Source organism: Eleginops maclovinus, chromosome 2 (assembly GCF_036324505.1).
Source record: "Eleginops maclovinus isolate JMC-PN-2008 ecotype Puerto Natales chromosome 2, JC_Emac_rtc_rv5, whole genome shotgun sequence".
NCBI classification, from domain to species: domain Eukaryota; kingdom Metazoa; phylum Chordata; class Actinopteri; order Perciformes; family Eleginopidae; genus Eleginops; species Eleginops maclovinus.
In genome coordinates this window covers 27,497,553-27,518,658 of record NC_086350.1, presented here as the reverse complement: position 1 = coordinate 27,518,658, position 21,106 = coordinate 27,497,553, and the positions used below count along the sequence as shown (strand labels likewise).

General features: G+C 41.4%; 1 protein-coding gene and 1 long non-coding RNA gene across 2 annotated transcripts in view; one reads left to right on the top strand and one right to left on the bottom strand.

Annotated features, from left to right (window-relative positions):
• galnt18a (UDP-N-acetyl-alpha-D-galactosamine:polypeptide N-acetylgalactosaminyltransferase 18a) overlaps positions 1–21,106 on the top strand; it is a 204,351-nt gene that overhangs the window by 132,474 nt on the left and 50,771 nt on the right. The window contains exons 5-6 of the mRNA XM_063876841.1: positions 1,183–1,380; positions 5,776–5,890. Coding sequence (XP_063732911.1) covers positions 1,183–1,380; positions 5,776–5,890 — 313 coding nt within the window. The remainder of the gene's footprint in view (positions 1–1,182; positions 1,381–5,775; positions 5,891–21,106) is intronic.
• On the bottom strand, positions 9,584–10,082 carry LOC134860021 (uncharacterized). Its single transcript, XR_010165181.1, has 2 exons — positions 9,845–10,082; positions 9,584–9,693 (listed from the first exon to the last, which is right to left on the bottom strand). It is a non-coding gene; the product is annotated as an uncharacterized LOC134860021 (long non-coding RNA).

The window sequence follows — 21,106 nt, the reverse complement described above, 5'->3', positions numbered from 1 at the left end:
TAAAATAACTTTTCATCTACAGTAACGTATTGATAAGCTGCGGAATGTTAAACAATTACACTTACCTAAAGTCAGTCAGTCGACGGTGTAGGTTGAAAAGACAAGTCCTTTTCTTCTTTGCTTTTGTTTTATGGCGGGTGGCACCTAGAAAACTCCAAGTCTACGTCCAGCGTGAACAGTCAACGTCAGTGACCTCATTGTGTCACATCTGGGCATGCGCGTTCCCTCTCTTTAGGGTCTGGCTTCCCTTTACGAGATATAATAGAATAAACAGTAGTAATTGTCTTACATTCAGTTTATATTCAACATATTCACGTTGTGTTCAATTGCTTGAACAAATAAACTTTAGATTTGACAGATTTCAGTTATATTTTATCTGAAAGTATTGCTTCATATTCATGTGGGCCAAGAATCTGTTTTTTGAGTATTGGTTTGAATGCTCAGAAGGCCTGCAGAGTTAGGAATTCATCTTGGTGACTTTAAGAATGACTCTAATTATGTGTTATCATCCAATATGTTAGCAATGGCAATTTTAATGAAAAAAAAATAATAGGATTAAGTGTTTTGGAAACAAGGTCTTTAGGTGTGAGCTACATAGACACATCAGTAACCGTGATTTCAAGATCATTTTTTTTTAGTCTGCCACAATGTCTTGCATCTTAAGCGTCTTTGAGCATTAGGAAAAGCACTATATAAATCATGTGCATTATTAATATTCTTATTATCTTTTTAGTGATAGTAACTATATAGCATTAAAGGCAATTAAAACTCTTTTTCACTTATTTTTCTTGGGTTATTGCATATTTAGTTACAGTATAGCTCTACATATTATAAAGCATTTAAGGCTGAGTTTTCAGGGGAGTTAACAAAAGGAAAAGTCACAGATTTAGCCATGTTTTTTTGTCTTCCAGCCCTCTGTTTGGGAATATGTCCTGGTTTCACACATTCCCCATATGCATTTTGCAAACTAGCAGCCCTGCCTACAGATATGTGAATAGTTTGACATTATTTTTTATTTTTCTCCGCTTTCCTTTTACATTTCTGTTGAAATGTTATGATGGTCACATATTATATTGTATTCTCTAACAATGGGCCAGAGATCTCCAGCCAACTATGTACCACTGACTCAGGGATCATTTGTTTTCCCATCTTGAATACATTCTGTTCTCTGTCATCTCACAGGGCAGAACCCATCCTGCAGAGAATAAAGGAGGACCGGACCCGGGTGGTGTCTCCATCTTTCGACAACATCAAGTACGACACATTTGAGATCGAGGAATACCCGCTGTCTGCTCAGGGCTTCGACTGGGAGCTGTGGTGTCGATACCTCAACCCACCAAAGTCCTGGTGGACACAACGGAACCACACTGCCCCGATCAGGTAGGTACTGCACAGTGAAAGATTGTAGGCTCTGAGGTTCACTAACTACGCTTGTTTGATGCAGCTCATTCAATAACACAGTGTGTTCAGTCATTGCACATACTCTGGAGTCAATATAAGAATCTAGCTCTTCAATGCCTCGCGCCAGTTGCAAACACATCCATCATGACAGTTAAACAATACTTTGAGGCGCTTCCGAGGCTTTAAGTGAAAATCGTCCAAGCAACCGGAGCAAAATTGCCTGATCAGCAATTTCAGCAGGAAGATAATATGTCTGTTATTGTCCTCCATGGCAGGCAGGTCAATAAGAATAGATCTGGACAAAGCAGAGGAAATTTGCTGGTTAATATTTTAATGCAGGAAGCTGAATCTCCTCTTATTCATTACTCTATCTTTCTAAGTGCTTTTTCTCAATTACAATTTGTCACTGGATTCACCCATAACAATGGGGAGGGGGGGTTGTCTGTGTGCTCAGGCATGGACTTTTGTTAAACATGTGAAATTCGGGGCTGATTTGACCATTGGATTTCACTGCAAATAATGTAAGGCCATGGAAACAGAAATCATACTCAGAATTGGTATAGATTTCAGGCTAAATGGCTGCCGTGGCAAGTTTGTTCCATGATGACTCTTCCTGTTGGAGCAATAGGTTTTTTGTTTGTCTTCACATGCCACGCATACCTACCAAATGTCATATGTCTAAGAGGAAAAAAACAGTTTTGCGCTTTTATTTTGAAAGGTTTTAAGGGGAGTGGCTCAGCGAGTTTGCTATGTCCAAGGCCAAGATCTATGAGTCACTCTATGCTGGTGTGAAAAACTTTGGAGCATCCCCATGGCCGACACAGCAAGACTGTTGTGGGAAAATATATACGATTTTGAACTTTTACTGCCGAAAGTCTTCTGAAAGGACTGATCACATTTGTAAATTAATCGGATTAAATGTATGGCGACCTCCCTGTTGTCAATAGCGCAATGACTAAGGTCAAGAATCAACCTGCAGATGTCCTCAGGGCTGATGTCTTATTATGCATGTACCATTTGGGGTTGATTGGACAATGTACAGTGAAGTTACACCAATTTCCTGTTTCATGATGAAAAAAAACTAAAAGGTTTAGGTTGATCACGTACGTTTTCTTATGCCCATGGTTACATGCAGTGCTGTAAAGTTACTAAGGACATTTATTCAAGTACTGTACTTTTGTACAATTTTGAGGTACTTGTACTTTACTTGAGTATTTCACGTATTTGTTTTGCTACTTTGTACTTTTACTCCACTACAATTCAGAGGTAAATGGTGTACTTTTACTGCACTACATGAATCTAATCCCTTTAGTTTCTTTACAGATCTGGATTACTGATGGTAAATATAATCTCCCTTAAATCAGACTTTAGTTCACCTGCAGTAAATCCAGCAGCTACCCTGCAGTATACAAAGCCATTCAAACTAGCTGCACCTTTACCAGCTCTGAGAACACTTTAATGATCAATAATTATAAAACAGATCAGAGATATTATTCTGAAATGGACCAATCAAACAATGACTACTTTTACTGTCGCTACTTTAAGTACATTTAGATGAGAGTACTTTCTACTTTTACTGGAGGAACATTTTGAATGCAGGACTTTTACTGTGACAGAGTATTCCTACACTCTGGTACTTCTACTTTACTCAAGTACAAGATCTGAGTACTTCTACTTTTACTCAAGTACAAGATCTGAGTACTTCTACTTTTACTCAAGTACAAGATCAGAGTACTTCTACTTTTACTCAAGTACAAGATCCGAGTACTTCTACTTTAACTCAAGTACAAGATCTGAGTACTTCTACTTTTACTCAAGTACAAGATCAGAGTACTTCTACTTTTACTCAAGTACAAGATCAGAGTACTTCTACTTTTACTCAAGTACCAGATCAGAGTACTTCTACTTTTACTCAAGTACAAGATCTGAGTACTTCTACTTTTACTCAAGATCTGAGTACTTCTACTTTACTCAAGTACAAGATCTGAGTACTTCTTCCACCTCTGGTTACATGATACACAAGAATGCCAATATGAGGACAATCAGCTCTTAAAGCAAAACAGAGTCAGAAATCAAAAATACAAGGTGAAAAAACTATGGATGATGATGGTGTTGTTCACTTAACCCCTCAGGTGGTGTGCACATTAAGATCTGGATCCAGAAGGCCTTTTAACATTTTATAGCAGTCAAGCTGGTGGATGGTGCATTGTGGATGTATTATGGATGGTAAAACATGGATGATTTTTTTCCTATAAAATAGCAATATATTACAGGTCAGATAGAGCATATCTAATCAATATGGATTTATCATAACAAACATAGAAAAGCAATCTGTAAACATGTCATATCAAACGGTTAAGGTACAGATATGTGAGATACTCATCAAATGGAATCACTGACCAGTGCTCCTAATGGTAAAATCATACTATTTCCCTCAAAGAAAAATATTTAGTCTGAAGTAGGGTGAGGTTTGAGCCCCATCTGTGCCCTCAGCATTATTACCTCTCCTTTCGTTTAGATTGTTGGTTTGTAAGTTTGTCTGACTGTCAACAGGATAAATGAAAAAGAACTGACCTGATATCACGAAACTTGTTGGAGGGTTGTCATGGGCCAAGGAAGAACCCATTACGTTTTGGAGAGGATCCAAATGATGGGGAAGATACACACATCATTTTTACTAATGTTAATGGCCTTGGCAGACGTCTGTGAGTGGTGAAAACGACATTCAAACCAAACGTTTCCCTCACGGTGCAAGCCAATCTGATGCCAGAAGAGCAGGGGGGAGGGGCACAGTGTGTGTCACTATCTGATAATAACTTTTTATCACTTGAGGGAGGAACTGCACATCTTTATTTCAAATAAATGAGTCTGATCCAGCCTACATGATGTTACTATCCACTAGCTATCTACTGGTAAACTTTACTGTTTTTGTAAATGCTGTGCGTTATAGACAGTGTTAGGCATGTTACTTCCAAAATGTAATACAGTACATATGACTTATTACTCTCTTTTTAAAGTAATAAGTTACATTTCATTATTACTGTCTCTGAACTGTAATGCGTTACACTACTTTTGAGTTGATTTCACCAAAATAACTGCAAAAGTATGGCTTTAATGCTAAAATGTAGTTTATTGCAGCTGATTATACCTCCAGTGAAGAGTGATGTGGTATAGCAATAACAACTGTGTCGGCCCTTAAGGCTCCTAACAACTTATAATAGGCGCAGTGAAGGCTCATGGCCAATCCACTATGTATCAATCACCGTCAGAATCACAGAAGACACGACAGCTTTATCCAACTCTTTGGTAAAAGTCTTTCTATCTGGCAGTACATGCTGAAAATTAGGAAAAGAGATAGAAATTAAACTCATGCTCCGTTTAAGTGTGCTGGATAATATGTGATACCGGTAACATGACGTCTCTGTGTGTTATTAATAACATGTTAGTGGAGCCTCTGCACGGCCCTGTAACCTGCTGTATATGAACGAGTCTCTATGGCAGCGTTAGCTCACCTTGTCATTGGTGTGTTAACGGGGATTTGGCTGACAAGCTTTCTAAAAGCCGGCGATTCCACAGAGGACAGAGGCTGCAGATCTTCAACACTCTGCCACGAGTCTCAACTTCTCGGGGTTCAAGCAGCAGACCCAGAGAAAGTTACCTTCTGTTGCTTTGGCCTGTCCCTCGTGTCTTTCCTCCATTATTATTCTACCCGCACAATTGTTTCTCTGGTGTCGGAATGCTCCGCGATGTTAGTGAATTCTTATAAAACAAAACAGCACTTAATTTCTGGTCAAAATGTGTTGTAACTGCGTTACTGAGAATTGCGTTACAGCAATAGATCGATCAGTAAAAACTACAGCTCTTACATGTGATATCTGAGTTGTGTTTGCATTGCGCTGTTATCTGAACATATTCATAGCCCGTAGTGAGTGGGTCGTGTTTCTATTAACATTTTGGGTTGCAGTATTTTCTGGGAGTTTGCCAATCTGTGTATCCACAGGGAGGATACATTCACCAAAACAAGCTGTTCCTGCAGCCCTGCTGTATTCATGTTGAGAAGAAAAGATGTGTGGGACTGACAGCATGAATACTGATAAGTTATTTTTAACCGTTTCAGATTCAGTTTGATGGTCATGAAAACAATCTGAATCTGTTGTGTTTGGTGAAAGCATCATTTTTGACAGCTGGATCATTTACAAATGTATTGTATTCCATATGTTTATCATGAGAGACTAATAACTATGTTTAGAGCTGCAACCTAATTAACGCCTCAGTGTGGCTCTAATTGTTTTGCATTTTGCTAAACCCATAATTTTCTCCCCCTTTCTTTTTCCTCTTACCTTGCTTCTCTTCTCCCATCACCCTCTATTGTAGGAGCCCGGCTCTGATTGGCTGCTTTGTGGTCGACAGGAAGTACTTTGAGGAGATTGGCCTGTTAGATGAAGGCATGGAAATTTACGGAGGAGAAAACGTGGAACTGGGCATCAGGGTGAGTCTGCATGACAACCTGTAGCTGCACAACCTAGCAACCATACACTGCACCTTACCTCACTGCACCAAGCGGAGTGGGGCGCTTAGACCGCTGACAGAAAGGGCTTTATCAGTCATTTTCATTATTCACTGACTGAGTTCAACACTAATGATGTAACAAGTGTCAGACATCATTATGATATAATTTAATAAAATAACAGCTCAAATGAAAAATGGCCTATACAATTCACCGACATTAAGAGATCATTTATATGATAGCACAATATAATATTTTAATTATTAAAACACTTTTGCAGTTTCTGTTAGTACTGGGAGTTTTAAAGGTCTGCTATTATGCTATATTTGAACAATATATTGTAGGGCCATATCTATAAAAAAACATGTCTGAAGTTTTTTGCTCAAAATAGCAAACAGATCCCCCATTGTAGCATGCCTCATCCCCCTCTATTTCAGCCCTGTTCCTGAAGTGCTGATTCTGTGACTGTAGCTTTAAGGCAAGGCAAGTTTATTTATATAGCACCTTTCAACACAAGGCAATTCAAAGTGCTTTACAAACATGAAAGACATTAAGAGCGTTAAACAAATAGTGCAGGATAAACACATTATAAAAAGGCATTTAAAAACAGTCATTTAAGAGCAAAGATAATAGAATAAACACAACAGGTATAAAATACATGAATAAAAGTCACAGTGCAGAATAAAAGTCACGAAATGTTTTCAGCCTGGATTTAAAAGTAGTAAGAGTAGCAGCGGACCTGCAGGGTTCTAGGGGTTTGTTCCAGATATTTGGAGCATAATAACTGAACGCTGCTTCTCCTTGTTTAGTTTTGACTCTGGGGACAGAAAGCTGACCGTTCCAGAAGACCTGAGAGTTCTGGATGGTTCATAATGTAGCAGGAGATCACAAATGTATTTTGGGCCTAAACCATTCAATGCTTTATAAACCAGCAGCAGAACTTTGAAATCAGTTCTTTGACAGACAGGAAGCCAGTGTAAAGACCTCAGAACTGGAGTGATGTGATCCACTCTCTGTGTAAAGACCTCAGAACTGGAGTGATGTGATCCACTCTCTCAGTGTAAAGACCTCAGAACTGGAGTGATGTGATCCACTCTCTCAGTGTAAAGACCTCAGAACTGGAGTGATGTGATCCACTCTCTGTGTAAAGACCTCAGAACTGGAGTGATGTGATCCACTCTCTCAGTGTAAAGACCTCAGAACTGGAGTGATGTGATCCACTCTCTGTGTAAAGACCTCAGAACTGGAGTGATGTGATCCACTCTCTCAGTGTAAAGACCTCAGAACTGGAGTGATGTGATCCACTCTCTCAGTGTAAAGACCTCAGAACTGGAATGATGTGATCCACTCTCTGTGTAAAGACTTCAGAACTGGAGTGATGTGATCCACTCTCTCAGTGTAAAGACCTCAGAACTGGAGTGATGTGATCCACTCTCTCAGTGTAAAGACCTCAGAACTGGAGTGATGTGATCCACTCTCTGTGTAAAGACCTCAGAACTGGAGTGATGTGATCCACTCTCTCAGTGTAAAGACCTCAGAACTGGAGTGATGTGATCCACTCTCTGTGTAAAGACCTCAGAACTGGAGTGATGTGATCCACTCTCTTAGTGTAAAGACCTCAGAACTGGAGTGATGTGATCCACTCTCTCAGTGTAAAGACCTCAGAACTGGAGTGATGTGATCCACTCTCTGTGTAAAGACCTCAGAACTGGAGTGATGTGATCCACTCTCTCAGTGTAAAGACCTCAGAACTGGAGTGATGTGATCCACTCTCTGTGTAAAGACCTCAGAACTGGACTGATGTGATCCACTCTCTCAGTGTAAAGACTTCAGAACTGGAGTGATGTGATCCACTCTCTCAGTGTAAAGACTTCAGAACTGGAGTGATGTGATCCATTCTCTTAGTGTTAGTGAGGACTCGAGCCGCAGCGTTCTGAATCAGCTGCAGCTTTCTAATGGATTTCTTAGTGAGACCTGTAAAGACACCATTACAGTAGTCCAGTCTACTGAAGGTAAAGCATGGACAAGTTTTTATAGATCCTGCTCTGACATTAGTCCTTTAATCCTAGATATGTTCTTCAGGTGATAGTAGACGGACTTAGTGACTTTTAATGTGACTGTTGAAATTCAGGTCAGAGTCCAGGACTACACCTAGGTTTCTGGCGTTTGCTGTTGTTTTGAACATTGCTGACTGAAGCTCAGCACTGACTTTTTGTCGTTCCTCCTTTGTTCCAAAAATAATTACCTCAGTTTTGTCTTTGCTTAATTGGAGAAAGTTCTGACTCATCCAGTCATTGATTTGTTCAATGCACTTACTCAGTGTTTGAATTGGAGCAGAGTCTCCTGGTGAAATGGTAATGTAAATGTGTGTATCATCTGCATAGCTATGGTAACTTGTTTTGTTGCTTCATTATCTGAGCCAGTGGTAGCATATACATGTTAAAGAGAAGAGGCCCCAAGATGGAGCCTTGAGGAACCCCACGTCATATTTGTCAGCTCTGATGTGTAGCTGCCTATAGAAACAAATGTTTCCTGTCCTTTAAGTAGGATTCAAACCAACTTAGAACTGTTGCCAAAAGTCCCAACCAGTTTTCTAGACGGTCTAGTAATATGTTGTGGTCAACAGTGTAAAATGCAGCACTAAGATCTAATAATACTAACACTGAGATTCTGCCACTGTCTGTGTTTAAGTGGATGTCATTGAAGACCTTAACAAGAGCAGTCTCAGTGCTGTGGTGCGGTCCAAAGCCTGACTGAAACACATCAAAACAGTTATTTGCATCCAAGAAATGACTCGGCTGTTCAAAAACTACTTTTTCAATGATGTTACCTAGAAATGGGAGGTTTGATGGGCCTGTAATTATTCATTACTGAAGCGTCCAGATTATTCTTTTTTAAGAGCGGTTTAATGACTGCAGTTTTCAGGGCCTGTGGAGATACACCTGAGTGAAGAGACCTGTTTACTATATGAAATAGCTCTGATGACATGCTATGAAAAACATTTTTGAAAAAGCTTGTAGGTATAATATGAAGGCAGCAGGAGGAGGACCTCAGATGTTGAATAATGTCCTCTAGGTCTTTATCATTAATCTGATGGAATTGTGTCATGGTGTTTGAATTGATTTTAAGTGGACACAAGGTCTGATTTTGCAAATTCATTGCAGGCCCTGGTGGATTGAAATTCAGAGGCTACTGACACTGGGGGGTTTGTTAGTCTCTCAACGGTAGCAAACAAGGCACGTGCGTTGTTTGTGTTTTTGGCAATGATGAGGTCAGAGAAGAAAGGCTGCATTTTCAATTCCAAATTATAAAAGTCTCTCTTTATAGATTTCAAAATGAACCTGGAGATTTGTTATTGTCCACCTGCATTCAGCTTTTCTACACACTCTTTTTTCCGTTCTCACACTCATGGCCTTTCTCCATGGAGATAGTTTCTTGCCACACACTTACTTTACCTTACTGGGATTTTAATTTTTGAATTAAAAGTATCGACTAGCTCATTTACTGAGATGTTGGTGTGGCGAGGTTAGAAATTAACTAAAATTAAAATAACAATGCTAAAATAGTTGCCGACAACGCCACCTTAGTTCTGAAAAGAGACTAGGGCTCTGCTTAAAAAGGCTACACGGGTTCTTTAAAATCAGGGGTGAGCAGAGTTAAAAACCACAGATAAAATAAATGTTAACAACTGTTTATTATTAAAAAGGTGAATAAGAAGTCCCAAGTCTCTCAGGAGGTCCCGGTGTCTCGGTCTTGTCTTGCCCGAGGACGCGATCCAAGATACCCTGAGGTGGTATAAAAACACTATAATCACTCACTGGGTGAGACACACTCTGTTAAAAAGTCACCCCACACAACAGTCCATGCAGCTGCACACTTAAAAGAGGGGTGAATCGCAATAACACCCCTCTGTTGCGCAACGTTGCTTCCCCTTACTGGAGCCGCAGGCGACGATCCACCTCTGCTGTGCTATGCCACTCGCCTCTGACATCTCCGCCACGCTGCCTCGTCCTTCTGGAGATCGCAGTACTGGATTCTGTGGCTTCCTGCCTCCTCTCAATCGGGCTTGCGCTTCTCCGCTTCTCTGCTTGTTATCCTGCGTTCTCCGATTGCTCTTCTGCTCTCCTGCTTGTTCTCCGCTTGCTCTTCTGCGTGCTCTGGTGTTTTATGTGGTGCGCTCCTCACACCTGTTGCGCATCGTGCTGATTGCTGCAGTTTAGTGGTGGGTAGTTCAGGGGCAGTAGGGAATTTAAAATACATATGCTACTAACACGATAAAAACACAGCAATACATAATAAAAACACACATAAGATCCCTTAAAAACTGACCCCATCACATTAGCGAGGGCTAGTGTGGGAGAAAATGTTTTAACAAACATTTCCCTTGTGTTTTCAGATAAATGCCTTTTTGTGGTCATTTCTTTTTGAACATTTGTGTGAACAGAAATAGAGCTCACAAAAAAACACAGGAATGATCAGAGTGCAACATCAGTCTCTGCAACCTCAGAGATGTTCAGACCCTTTGAGATGATTAAGTCTAGAGTGTGCCCCTTGTTGTGCGTTGGAACCAGTGGCGGCTGGTGAACATTTTTTTGGGGGGGGCGCAGTTGGGCGGCACGGTTTAAATAGCACTTTTTTAGAGGTTTAGCTTAAGACAGTTGGTTAGGTGGCTGCGGCCACATTCGTGCTTCTTACATTTTTGTGTGAAGTGCTTTAGATCCTTCATCCCGGTTGTAGTCCAAAGTGTTTCAGTCCCAGGACTTTGAAATAACAGACAAGGGAAACAAAAAAAGGCATTGCTCACTGTACAACCAGCTAACCAATTCCGCTTAGCATACAAGTTTGAGGAGAAAGTCCGAGTGTAGGTTCTCCCGCGATCAGTGGTCGTCTGTTGAATGTTTAAATCCGGACGCTCGGGTCCCAAGTCTTTCAATTTCTTCTTTTCGACATCTGATAGTCGATGAAACGGTGTTTTAAGTAGAGCTTGCACGGAGTTCTCAGCCATCGATGTCGCCATATTCACTCAATCTAAGTTTCAGCTAGCTACGTATCTAAGAATGTCACATTGAACTAAGAAACAATGCCATTGGCTGTGGGCGCAAAGATTTGCGCCCACAGATCTAAGTTTCATCCCCCAATGAAAAGCTATCCTTGCTAAAATGACTGAGAAAAGTATAAGCTCTCCTATAGACTCCCATGTTATCGGCGCCCACGGACGGTAGCCGACCTGCCTATTCTCAGAAAAGGCGAATGGCAATATATTATGTCCGGACACATTTTAGCGGTTCTTGACAGTGGTCTCCCATACACATTTAACCCATAAACACGGTACATTTCTTATTTCAATTATGTTGTATATATAACGTTTTTTAACTCAAAAAGTCAGGGTGGGCGGCGCCCAAGCGCCCACTATTGACGCACCGCCACTGGTTGGAACCATTACATGCTGAGTCAGTCCATAGTTATCAAGAACACAGAACAGTTCTTTAGCCCCTCTGTCCTCGGGCTTGTCAACATGGATGTTAAAATCACCAACAATGACTACACAGTCAAAGTCAAAACACATTATAGACAGCAGTTCAGCAAAGTCATCAACAAAGCTTGCACAGTATTTGGGGGGGGTCTATAGATGTTTAGGAACATAGCTCGAGAAGAGCATTTCAGCTGAAGGGCCACATATTCAAAAGATGGGAAGGTTCCATAAGAGGTCACCTTGCATTGAAGGGAATCATTAAACAAAACAGCAACTCCACCCCCTTTCTTATGCATTCTAGCCTGTCTCATAAAACTAAAGTTGGGAGGGGTTGATTCGATAAGAACAATAAGAAGTCTGCTTGCATTGAAGGGAATCATTAAACTATCCAAGTTTAAGTTAAAAAACATTAAATCCAGATTGTGCTTGGTGATAAAATTATTGATTAGAAATGTCTTTCCTGCTAACAACCTGACATTTAATAAAGCTAGTTTCAGCTTGTTGAATACACTATCAGTCTGATTTTGTGTGACAAGCTGTGGCTGATGTGGAATCGCAGCTAAATTTGATAAATTCAGACTAACAGTTGAGCGCTTTCTGTTAGGGATGCACCGATTGCGAAACTGTCGGCCGATGCCGATACTGATGTTAAGAATAACATTTTTGCCGATGCCGATGTTTTACTATGTAAACTGTAATGGTAGCACAATGCAGACTAAGGGCATGTGTAAGCGTGAGAGAGAGGTTGAGCGAGCCATAGTCAGTTTCTGGAAGTTAACCGGAGTAGCAGCAAGTATAACAAAGTCACAAATATAAAGGACGGCCTCCCAAGAACACTGAAGAATGGATTTAATTTACCGATCCTGCAGACACCCGGTGCACAGGGCAGAAGTCCTGCAGCATGCGATTCACCATTCTTAATCTATAACACAGATATCGGCAAAGCTATTGGCAGGTAGGGTCCCCGCTTGTCCTGGAAAGATTTGAGAGTGCCATACGCCCTTGAGACTGGACCCAGCACAAATCAGTTAGAGCTTGTTGTCTTTTCTACACACACATCCTTATCAGGCTCCAGAGACAGCTGATTCGGTCTCGAAGGGGGAGGAGGTGGTGCACATTTTGGTTTGGATGATTGTGGCAGGCATGGTGATGAATACGGGGGAGCTGGTGCACGTGTCTGCTTCGGTGATTGTAGTAGGCGCCGTTGAGGGACGGGGGTCTGCTTGCGAATTTCCTGAACCTCCTTCAGGCAGGAGAGCATGCAGTCAGTGAACTGCTGGTAGGGGGAGTCTGGGCCAAGAGAGCTGGATGGCAGTTGGGGTGTTGAAGGGAGAGTATCCTCAAAGGTGTTGATAAGGGGGATGGGTGTAAGTCGAGACCCCTCCTTTTGTCTCATAGGTCTCCCATAATCACGACTCTCCTCAGGCAGGTGCAGTGATAGGTCTTCAAGGCTTTCTATGCACTGTGTTGTGTCTTTATCCTGTTTTGATTCCTTTTGTTGCTTGTCCTTGGCATAGGGAGCAGATTGATGACGCAGGCAGTTGAATATGTTGGAAATAAATAATTTTACTCCTGACTTGTTCAGAAAAAGTCCATCAGCCCTAAAAAGATGTTTGCGGTCCCAGAAAAAGTGAAAATTCTCAATAAAATGGACAGAATGTTCAGTACAGGCAGTTGAGAGCCACATGTTCAGTGCAAACAATCTGCTGAATCTCTCCACTCCTCTTCTGACTTGCGGTAAAGGGCCACTGATGAACATCTTCGGTTCTGTGTCAGTGGAGCATATCTGTAGTGGCACACTTGGTTGTTTAGGAGGATTGTTTGTAGTCCTCCCTTTAGCAGCTGTCCACGGCTGTTTCCTATTATGAACTGGGGTTGAGGAAGTGCTCTGGGTGATATCAATGCAGGCCAGCCGGTCGCATCACAGACTTCAGAGCGCTGGGCTCTGCCGGTTATTCGTCCTCCCAAATCCCATGGAGATGATTTACTCTTGGGCTTTGCACCCAGAGAGTTCCAGGGAGGACTAACACTTGCAGATTTTTCACCCAGCACAAAGCCCTCCTGTTCCTTGGAATCCTTGTAGCTGTTAACTAGCTGTGAGTTCCTCCGAGGAGCAGAAACCCGGTATGCCTTACGGTCCAACGATAGTTACTGATTGTATATCCCACGAGCTCGGACGGAATTGGGGAAAAAAGCGTTCAGTTTTGCTGCCCCATCAACTTGGAACAATTTTCAGGCCGAACTAAAAATGTCTGAACTTGTATCTTTTAATGTCTTCCGCGGGTTCCTAAATGTGGACGGTGCCTCTGCTAGTAATTATTTCCTATGATCGATTCCTTTGCTCTTGCACTTTGTTGTTATTTTATTCACTTGTGGCCCTATTTATTGTAATGTATTTGTATCTTGTATGTTGATGACGTGTGCTGCTGCCTCCTTGGCCAGGTCACCCTTGAAAATGAGATCATGATTTCAATGGGTCTTTTACCTGGTTAAATAAAGGTTAAATAAAATAAATAAATGCCCTTGTCGATTCTTTTGAAAAAACGGTAGAGTCCCCATTCCCACATAGTCCATTCACTGCCACGATAACTTACAACCGTTGAATTTTTATTTCCAACACGGTGATCTTCTGTAGAAGTTTTTGGAAGTCATCTGAAGAGAGGGGAGGCATTTTGCTGCTAACTAGCTTAAACTAAGTAGCACGCAGTACCAGCAGTCTAGGCTTTAGCTGTTGTTAGGCCACGCTACTATCAGACTGAGGTCGTTGTAAAACTATTGAAATATGGCCAAAGCTCTCCGTCTATTTACGAAGAATAACTGTCCCAGTGATAACTTAATGTCCAGGAGCCGCTGCTCGAAGTTTTCAGAAAAGAAAATTAGGAAAATCAGCATAAAAAAAGTAAGCAAAAGCAGGAGCAAGCAGAAAAGCGTATACACTGTACAGCCTCAAGGACAGCTGCTGCTGGCCACGGCGTCATGATCTCTCCTCTGAAGAGAGTTTTGTACCGGGAGAAACTCAGCTAAACGCTGCCGTGATTAAACGCCATATTATGTTCCAAACCACATCCAGCATTATTTCTGAAACAGTCTGGAGCTCAAACGTTTCTCTCTCGGTTTACCACAAGGACAGGACCTTTATATTACATATAGTCTCTCCAGCACAGCGTTAGCTCTGAGTGTTAGCAATGCTTGCTAATGTAAACACAGACCATAATACTTCCAGAACATGTGGCGCATTGTTTCTGATACAGCAAATATCTTGTTCTTTCTTCAGTGTTTACCACTAGAACACTAATTTGGACCTTTAAACAATTTACAGCAACCTTGACTACAGTTACATCTACAGTTACTGCAGGGATCTCATCCCTAATCTGCTCTCCTTGGGGCAAAGGCCTGGAAACCTCTTATTCAGAATTTAAAAGTAGGTCATCTCTGCACCACTCTACGGAGGTCAGATACACTTTTCAAAGTTTCAAGGTTTTATTGGTCATATGCACAGCATATACAACGTATATGTTGGCAATGAAAATCTTATGTCGCGTGCTCCTCCAACAACTCAACATACATGGTGCAGATAAGATAAATAAAATAGTGCAAAAAGAGAGAAGAATATTTACAATAACAACAATAAAGATTTGAGGATGTGAAATATATACATATGTGGAATACATTGAAAGTATTTAAACACTTTACACTGTTGAATGAGGAGGTATGGACAGATGCATATATTATGTATAGCAGATGTATATGGCAGATATGTACAATATATAGATATGTGTATTATAAACAGATATGTATGGCAGATGTGTATAATATATATATATATATATATGTATGTGTGTACTATAAAAAGATGTGAGTAGACATTCACAGAGCTCAGGAGTTCAGCAGTCTTATAGCCTGTGGTATAAAACTGTCTCTGAGTCTGGTAGTCTTGGTCCGGATGATGCGGTACTGTCTGCCAGACGGCAGCAGACAGAACAGATTGTCATACTTTGGTATGAAGGCATGGTAGAAATGCGGTCAGCTGTTCCTCTATATTGGCTACCTTTAAAAATCCCTTTAGATATCTTTCAGTCCAGAGACCCATCTAGAGATGGGGCCTGGATCCTCTCCTCTCCTGACACCAGTGAAATTAGAGGTAGAGTAAGATTCTCTTTGTATTTTTAATGTTCAATAAGTAGGTATTAATGAAGGTCATGGATATGAAATTAGCACAACTCGAGATGTTGGTGTTTTTCCTCTCAGGGTAAGAACACAGGTTAAATAAAATAATGAAAATGTTGTTGTTTTTGCACATGAGCAGTGGCACAGAGCTCATAACTTAGATGATATAAGTCTATAAGGTTATACTTCTACTTGCTCTTTTACTGTAAAGCAAGCTATATACTTATTAATAACACACAGTGACCATGGTTACATGTTTCACAGCTGTCTGGCAGTTTGCTTTCCAAACATATAACTCACATTTTATTTTATTTTAAAGTTCATTACAGGCTTAGTATTTATAACAACAATAATAATAATCCATTTCATTTAAAGAGCTTATACAGAGCAACAATTCATGAAAACATAATTAAAACAACACATATAAATATATAAAACACAACATTAATTACAGATTAAAAGCAGTTTTGAAGTTTTGATTTGTGATTTAAACATGGTGAGATCAGGGCGGTCACGGATGTGTTTGGGGAGTGAGTTCCAGAGGGAGGGGGCAGCGACGGAGAAGGTTCTGTCCCCCCAGGTCCGGAACTTGGTCCTATGTGGAAGTAAGAGGAGATTTGCGTCTGATGGGCAGAGGCTGCGGGAAGGAGTGTGGTGTTGGAGCAGGTCTGGGAGGTAGGAGGGAGCCTTGTGATGCAGGGCTTTGTGGGTGAGGAAATGGTCTTGAAAAGGATAGGTTGTGGGACGGGGAGCCAGTGGAGGTTCTGCAGGACAGGGTTGATGTGTTCACGGGAGCGGGTGTGGGTGGGGAGACGGGCGGCAGAGTTTATTGAGGGGTTTGACTGGTGAACCATAGAGGATGATGTTGCAGTAGTCTAGTCAGGACGAAATGACATGGATCAGGCAGCAGCGAAGGAGAGGGGTGGAGACAGGATATATTGTTCAGATGGAAGAAGGCAGTTTTGGTGATGTGCTTGATATGGTTTTCAAAGGGGAGTATGTTGTCAAAAATGACTCCAAGGTTGCGGATATTTAAAACGGCACCGCTGTCTGTGCTCTTTAACAACGGGAGTACATTATCTGGCCTTGTGCTCTTTCTCGATCTAAGTTGTTATCTCTGAGCCATCTTTATATCTTCCCCTCGCCCATTCTCCTTAATTAAATTGTCTTTAGTTGGATTAGCAGCAGTACATCTTGGAGCCCTATAGCTCTTCTGCTTGGTTTGTTACTTCTTTTTATCACTTTTGGTAATTACGGATTGGTAATAAAGGTGTTAGCAGTTCTGTCAAAACACAAATGGCTCCATCAGCTTTATAGTTCCCTCCTGGCCCATAATTTGTTGGTGTTTAGCACCGTAGTACACCGGCTTAGTTATACACATTTCACAGAGGAATAATCATCAACAGTGCCTCACAAAGATTTACTTTATTTTGAAGATGTGCGTTTTACATCTCTCTCAGGGCACATCTTAACAGCATCTTAGTCAAAACGGTAACGGGAGCTATCGAGATCCCCAACTTTTAAAGTAGACTTTCCCTGCTAATGAGAAGGCTGCTTCCCAGTGAAAAAACACTGCATGGAAGCTTAACATGCAATAATAACTACCAAAATGTGCAGCAAGTGTTTGCAAGGGCTGCTTTCACTCCTTATGTGTGCATCAGTTAAAGAGTAACTCACTAGCAGGGACCACGCCACAGTGCTGTGATGTTTGTAGGTTGATTGAAAGAAGTGACAATGGATTGATATGGAAGGGGGGTGGTGATGATGTGATTATGACCAATGGCGTCTGTTGGTCTGGTCTTGGAGGACGTGCTGTGGTCCGTGCAGAGGGAGACTCAGAGTGGGGGTTCTGTCTCCGGTATGATTTGGCTCGGGCTGATTGTAGCACCCAGGCAATTCCTAGAATTAGTTAAATATGAATGGAGACAGGCAGATGATAGTGGATGTAGGGATAAGAGAAGGGGGGATAAGGGAAGGGGGGATGAAGGGATGAAGGGATGAAGGGATGAAGGGATGACGGGATGAAGGGATGTCTGGATAAGGGAGGGGAGGGATGTTTGGATGAAGGGATAAGGAAAGGGAGGGATGTCTGGATGACAGGATGTTTGGGATGAGTGGATATAGGGGTGTATCGTTAAACGGGCTCGATGGGTGGAGGGATGAAGGAGTTTGGCTGAGGATGAGGTAAAAGGGGAACTGTATGAGTAGAATCGAGAGGGACGGGGGGTTGAGAGAAGAGAGACGAGCAATGACCGGATGTTTGGTCGGATATAAATAGACTTAGCCGTGATAAGAGATGGCGTTGAGGTGTGGCCATGCTCCTGAACGTGGTTAACAAATCAACTTCATTAGTTCATAGTGAAGCTTATCAGAATCAGAATTCTTTTAGCTGTCCTGCAACAGGGAAATATACGGTATTACAACAGCAAGGATGCAGATTTGTGAAACAAAGTAGATGTACATGTTATGTAGCTGGCTCCAGGCAAAGAATCAGGGCACACTGAATATTACCCTGAGAATTGGTTTGACCTCGGACCATAAGCCGTATATGATGAAATGAATATAAAAATCTGCCTAAGGCTTCAAGTGTCCTGTTGTGTCTTCAAATGTTTTGATCATTGGCAGTAGGGTGTGTTTCTCCGGCTCATAAAAAGCTTCTGTGCAAGCGGGTCACTCTCTCCATGTGAGCTTGAATGTCAGCCCTCTGGAGTCAGGTATTAACAGTCTGAGGATGGCATTTAACCTTAGCGCCTCACAGTGCAGTGACCGTCAGCGGTGATGGTCTGTCAAAGACCCCTTTTGGAAAATAATAATTCAGCATACGCCGCCCCCCCTACTGTAGAGAGATATTGTTTGAACACCTGTTGACATTTGCTTTCTGCAGCAAAACACGAGCAGCAAGGCCGGAAACAGACGGCGTCTCTACGGGAAGAGAGCTCAACGCTGCCGCTGCTAACCGAGCAGCCAGGGCATTTCTGACCCAAATCAGATGCTCTCTCCAGCTGTTGGCGGCTCTCCCTAGATTAGATTAGATTAACTTTATTGTAATTGCACCGAGTACAACAACATGCAGTTTGCATCCAACCACAAAGGGAAAACAATATTAAAATGCATGAGTTTTCAATGAATTCACATAGCAGAAGAATGCTTCAGTAGTACATAATGTATAAATGAATAAATATCTTTGTTTAAGGTGCAGATTTAGAAACATATCTATGAGGTGCAGGTTTAGGCATAAACACTCACTGGCCACTTCCTTAGGTACACCTTTTCAACTGTTAGTTAATGCAAATATCTAATGTAGGGTTTTTTAAATCTTACATAGGAATAGGCGAAAAGACTCCAAGATGCTTCTCGTCAAGTTTAACAGCATTAATTAATACAATGATATAATAAGTCTACAAAGGACACTCGGCCGAGGTCTTCTCCTGTTTCACTGGTCAACTGTCAACTTTCGAGTAATTATCTGTCTACAGATTTACAGGAAGAAGCCCCGATCTCTCGCTACAAAACATTTTAACATCTCTGTTTTGGTGTAAAGTCTTCTCCCATTGGTTGGCAGCGACGGGGACGGGTCCTTGGCGCATCCTCTTTGCTCTCTTCTTCTGTCGCTCTCCTATGGCGTAGCCATAACACATCTCTCATTTTAATTTGTTACACAATTCTTCTGATGTTTGTTGGGAAAATTACATAATTAAACACATGATGATAATGATAGTGGATATTGTATTGTCGATGAGTCTATATACTGACAAACACAATATCCTATTAGCTACATGCTACTGTGAAGCTGAAAACAAATATAGGAAACCGGAACTCCAAGGTTGGCAGGTAGTGGGATGCCAGTGATGTGTTGAGGCGTTTTTACGACCCGTTGCAGGGCCTTCCTTGGTGGCTCTGCTTAAAGTTCCCTTTGCAGTGACAGCGGGCCAGAGCCTCACACACTGCTGCCCATCAGTTCCCTGCTGCAGCCATTGAACAGCATTGAACCCATTTGGAGGAAGATACACTACAAAGCTGTTGTGACTTGTGACACTTTTTTGCACTTTTGTATTGGTCCAACGTGGGATATACTGGAGGCTGGACGTATTTACCCCTGTTCATCTATTCAGATGGGATGTTTCTGAAAAGTTGAAAAGGGAACAAGGTGGTCAGAAAGAAAATCAGCCAGAGACATTTATTTTCTTTGGCAAACACTGGCCCCAAAAGGGTCTTCAGAGTCAGAGCCTGACATGTAATAAAGCCTTGTCAAACACAAACACATCATTACTTTCAGTTTTTCAAACCGTGTAGTTTTGAGTATAACATCAGGCAAAAGTCAATATTCTTTGTTTTTTTTGCCAAAGTAGCAGCCTGCAGTGCAAAAAGCCTTCTGTATATCAATGATTGAGTATTTTGACAGAATCATTTCTGCACAAATGTCTCAATGGCTTTGCTTTAACTCACACTAAAGCATTGCATGAGTTCATCCCAAGGTTATATTCAGAAAACAGTTTGTTCCATTTCCATCTCTCATGCAAAACACAGGCTCCTCATATTATCAGAGGTGTCGTTTTTCTCCCAGTTTCTGCAGAAGAGCTCTGTATATCTGGTCTCCTATTGTGGGAAAATTAGTTTTTATGAAGCTTCATACACGTGTAATATTGGGCATATTTATTGTGTATCGTCTCCTGCCATCTTTTTTTTTTTTTTTTTTTTATCAAAACGGGTGTCTTCTACATTATTTATCTCTAGATTTCTCATTAAAACTTGTAAAAACACAAGTCCGCTGGCAAAATTTGTTTTGCAGGTAGACAGATAGATACAATGAGGGATATAATTGAGCTGTGTTTTATCTGGGGGAGCAGATCAGCTGTTTAAAAGTTATTGACACTGGATGCCAACACACAAATTGCAGCTGCTGAATGCCACAGAGATGGCAAAGTCTCACACATCCTTTACTCAAGTAAAAGTACAGATACTCGTGTTTAAAAATACTCTGGTAAAAGTAGAAGTACTGACTAAACGTCTTTACTCAAGTGAAAGTAAAGAAGTATTGGCTTAGAAATATACTCTAGTAAAAAGTATGGAATGGACCTCACTTTCTATCAATAGAACATCAAATATCTTCAATTTCATATTTTAATAATGTCATTGTTAGCTAATGAATGTTTCAACGGTGAACAACCACCATTTAGAACACAAGCAAAGAAAACCAAAGTGGGGATAAAAGGCAAAAGTTCCTGGGTTTTGGGTCGACAGAATTTTGCATCGCATTCGCCATGAATGGTTTTGTGTGGCGATAAAATAGCAAACATCTCCCTCATGTATGGCCATGGGTGAGGGAGATGAATATCTCTGCTGCTCTCTGTATTTTCACTAAGTTCATCCCCCTTCTCTGCCTCTTCCGCTTCTGCCCTTACGTCCGCCGTTATTCTGCTAGCTGGGGTTCTGGTACTGGCACAGTTTGGGCTAATAAGGCGCTGCAGTTGCTTCCGGTTCAGAGGATGATGGGAATAGACTTGAGTTCTCATTGGTTCCTCTTCTTTAGAGAAGACCAGGAAATGATGGATACACGG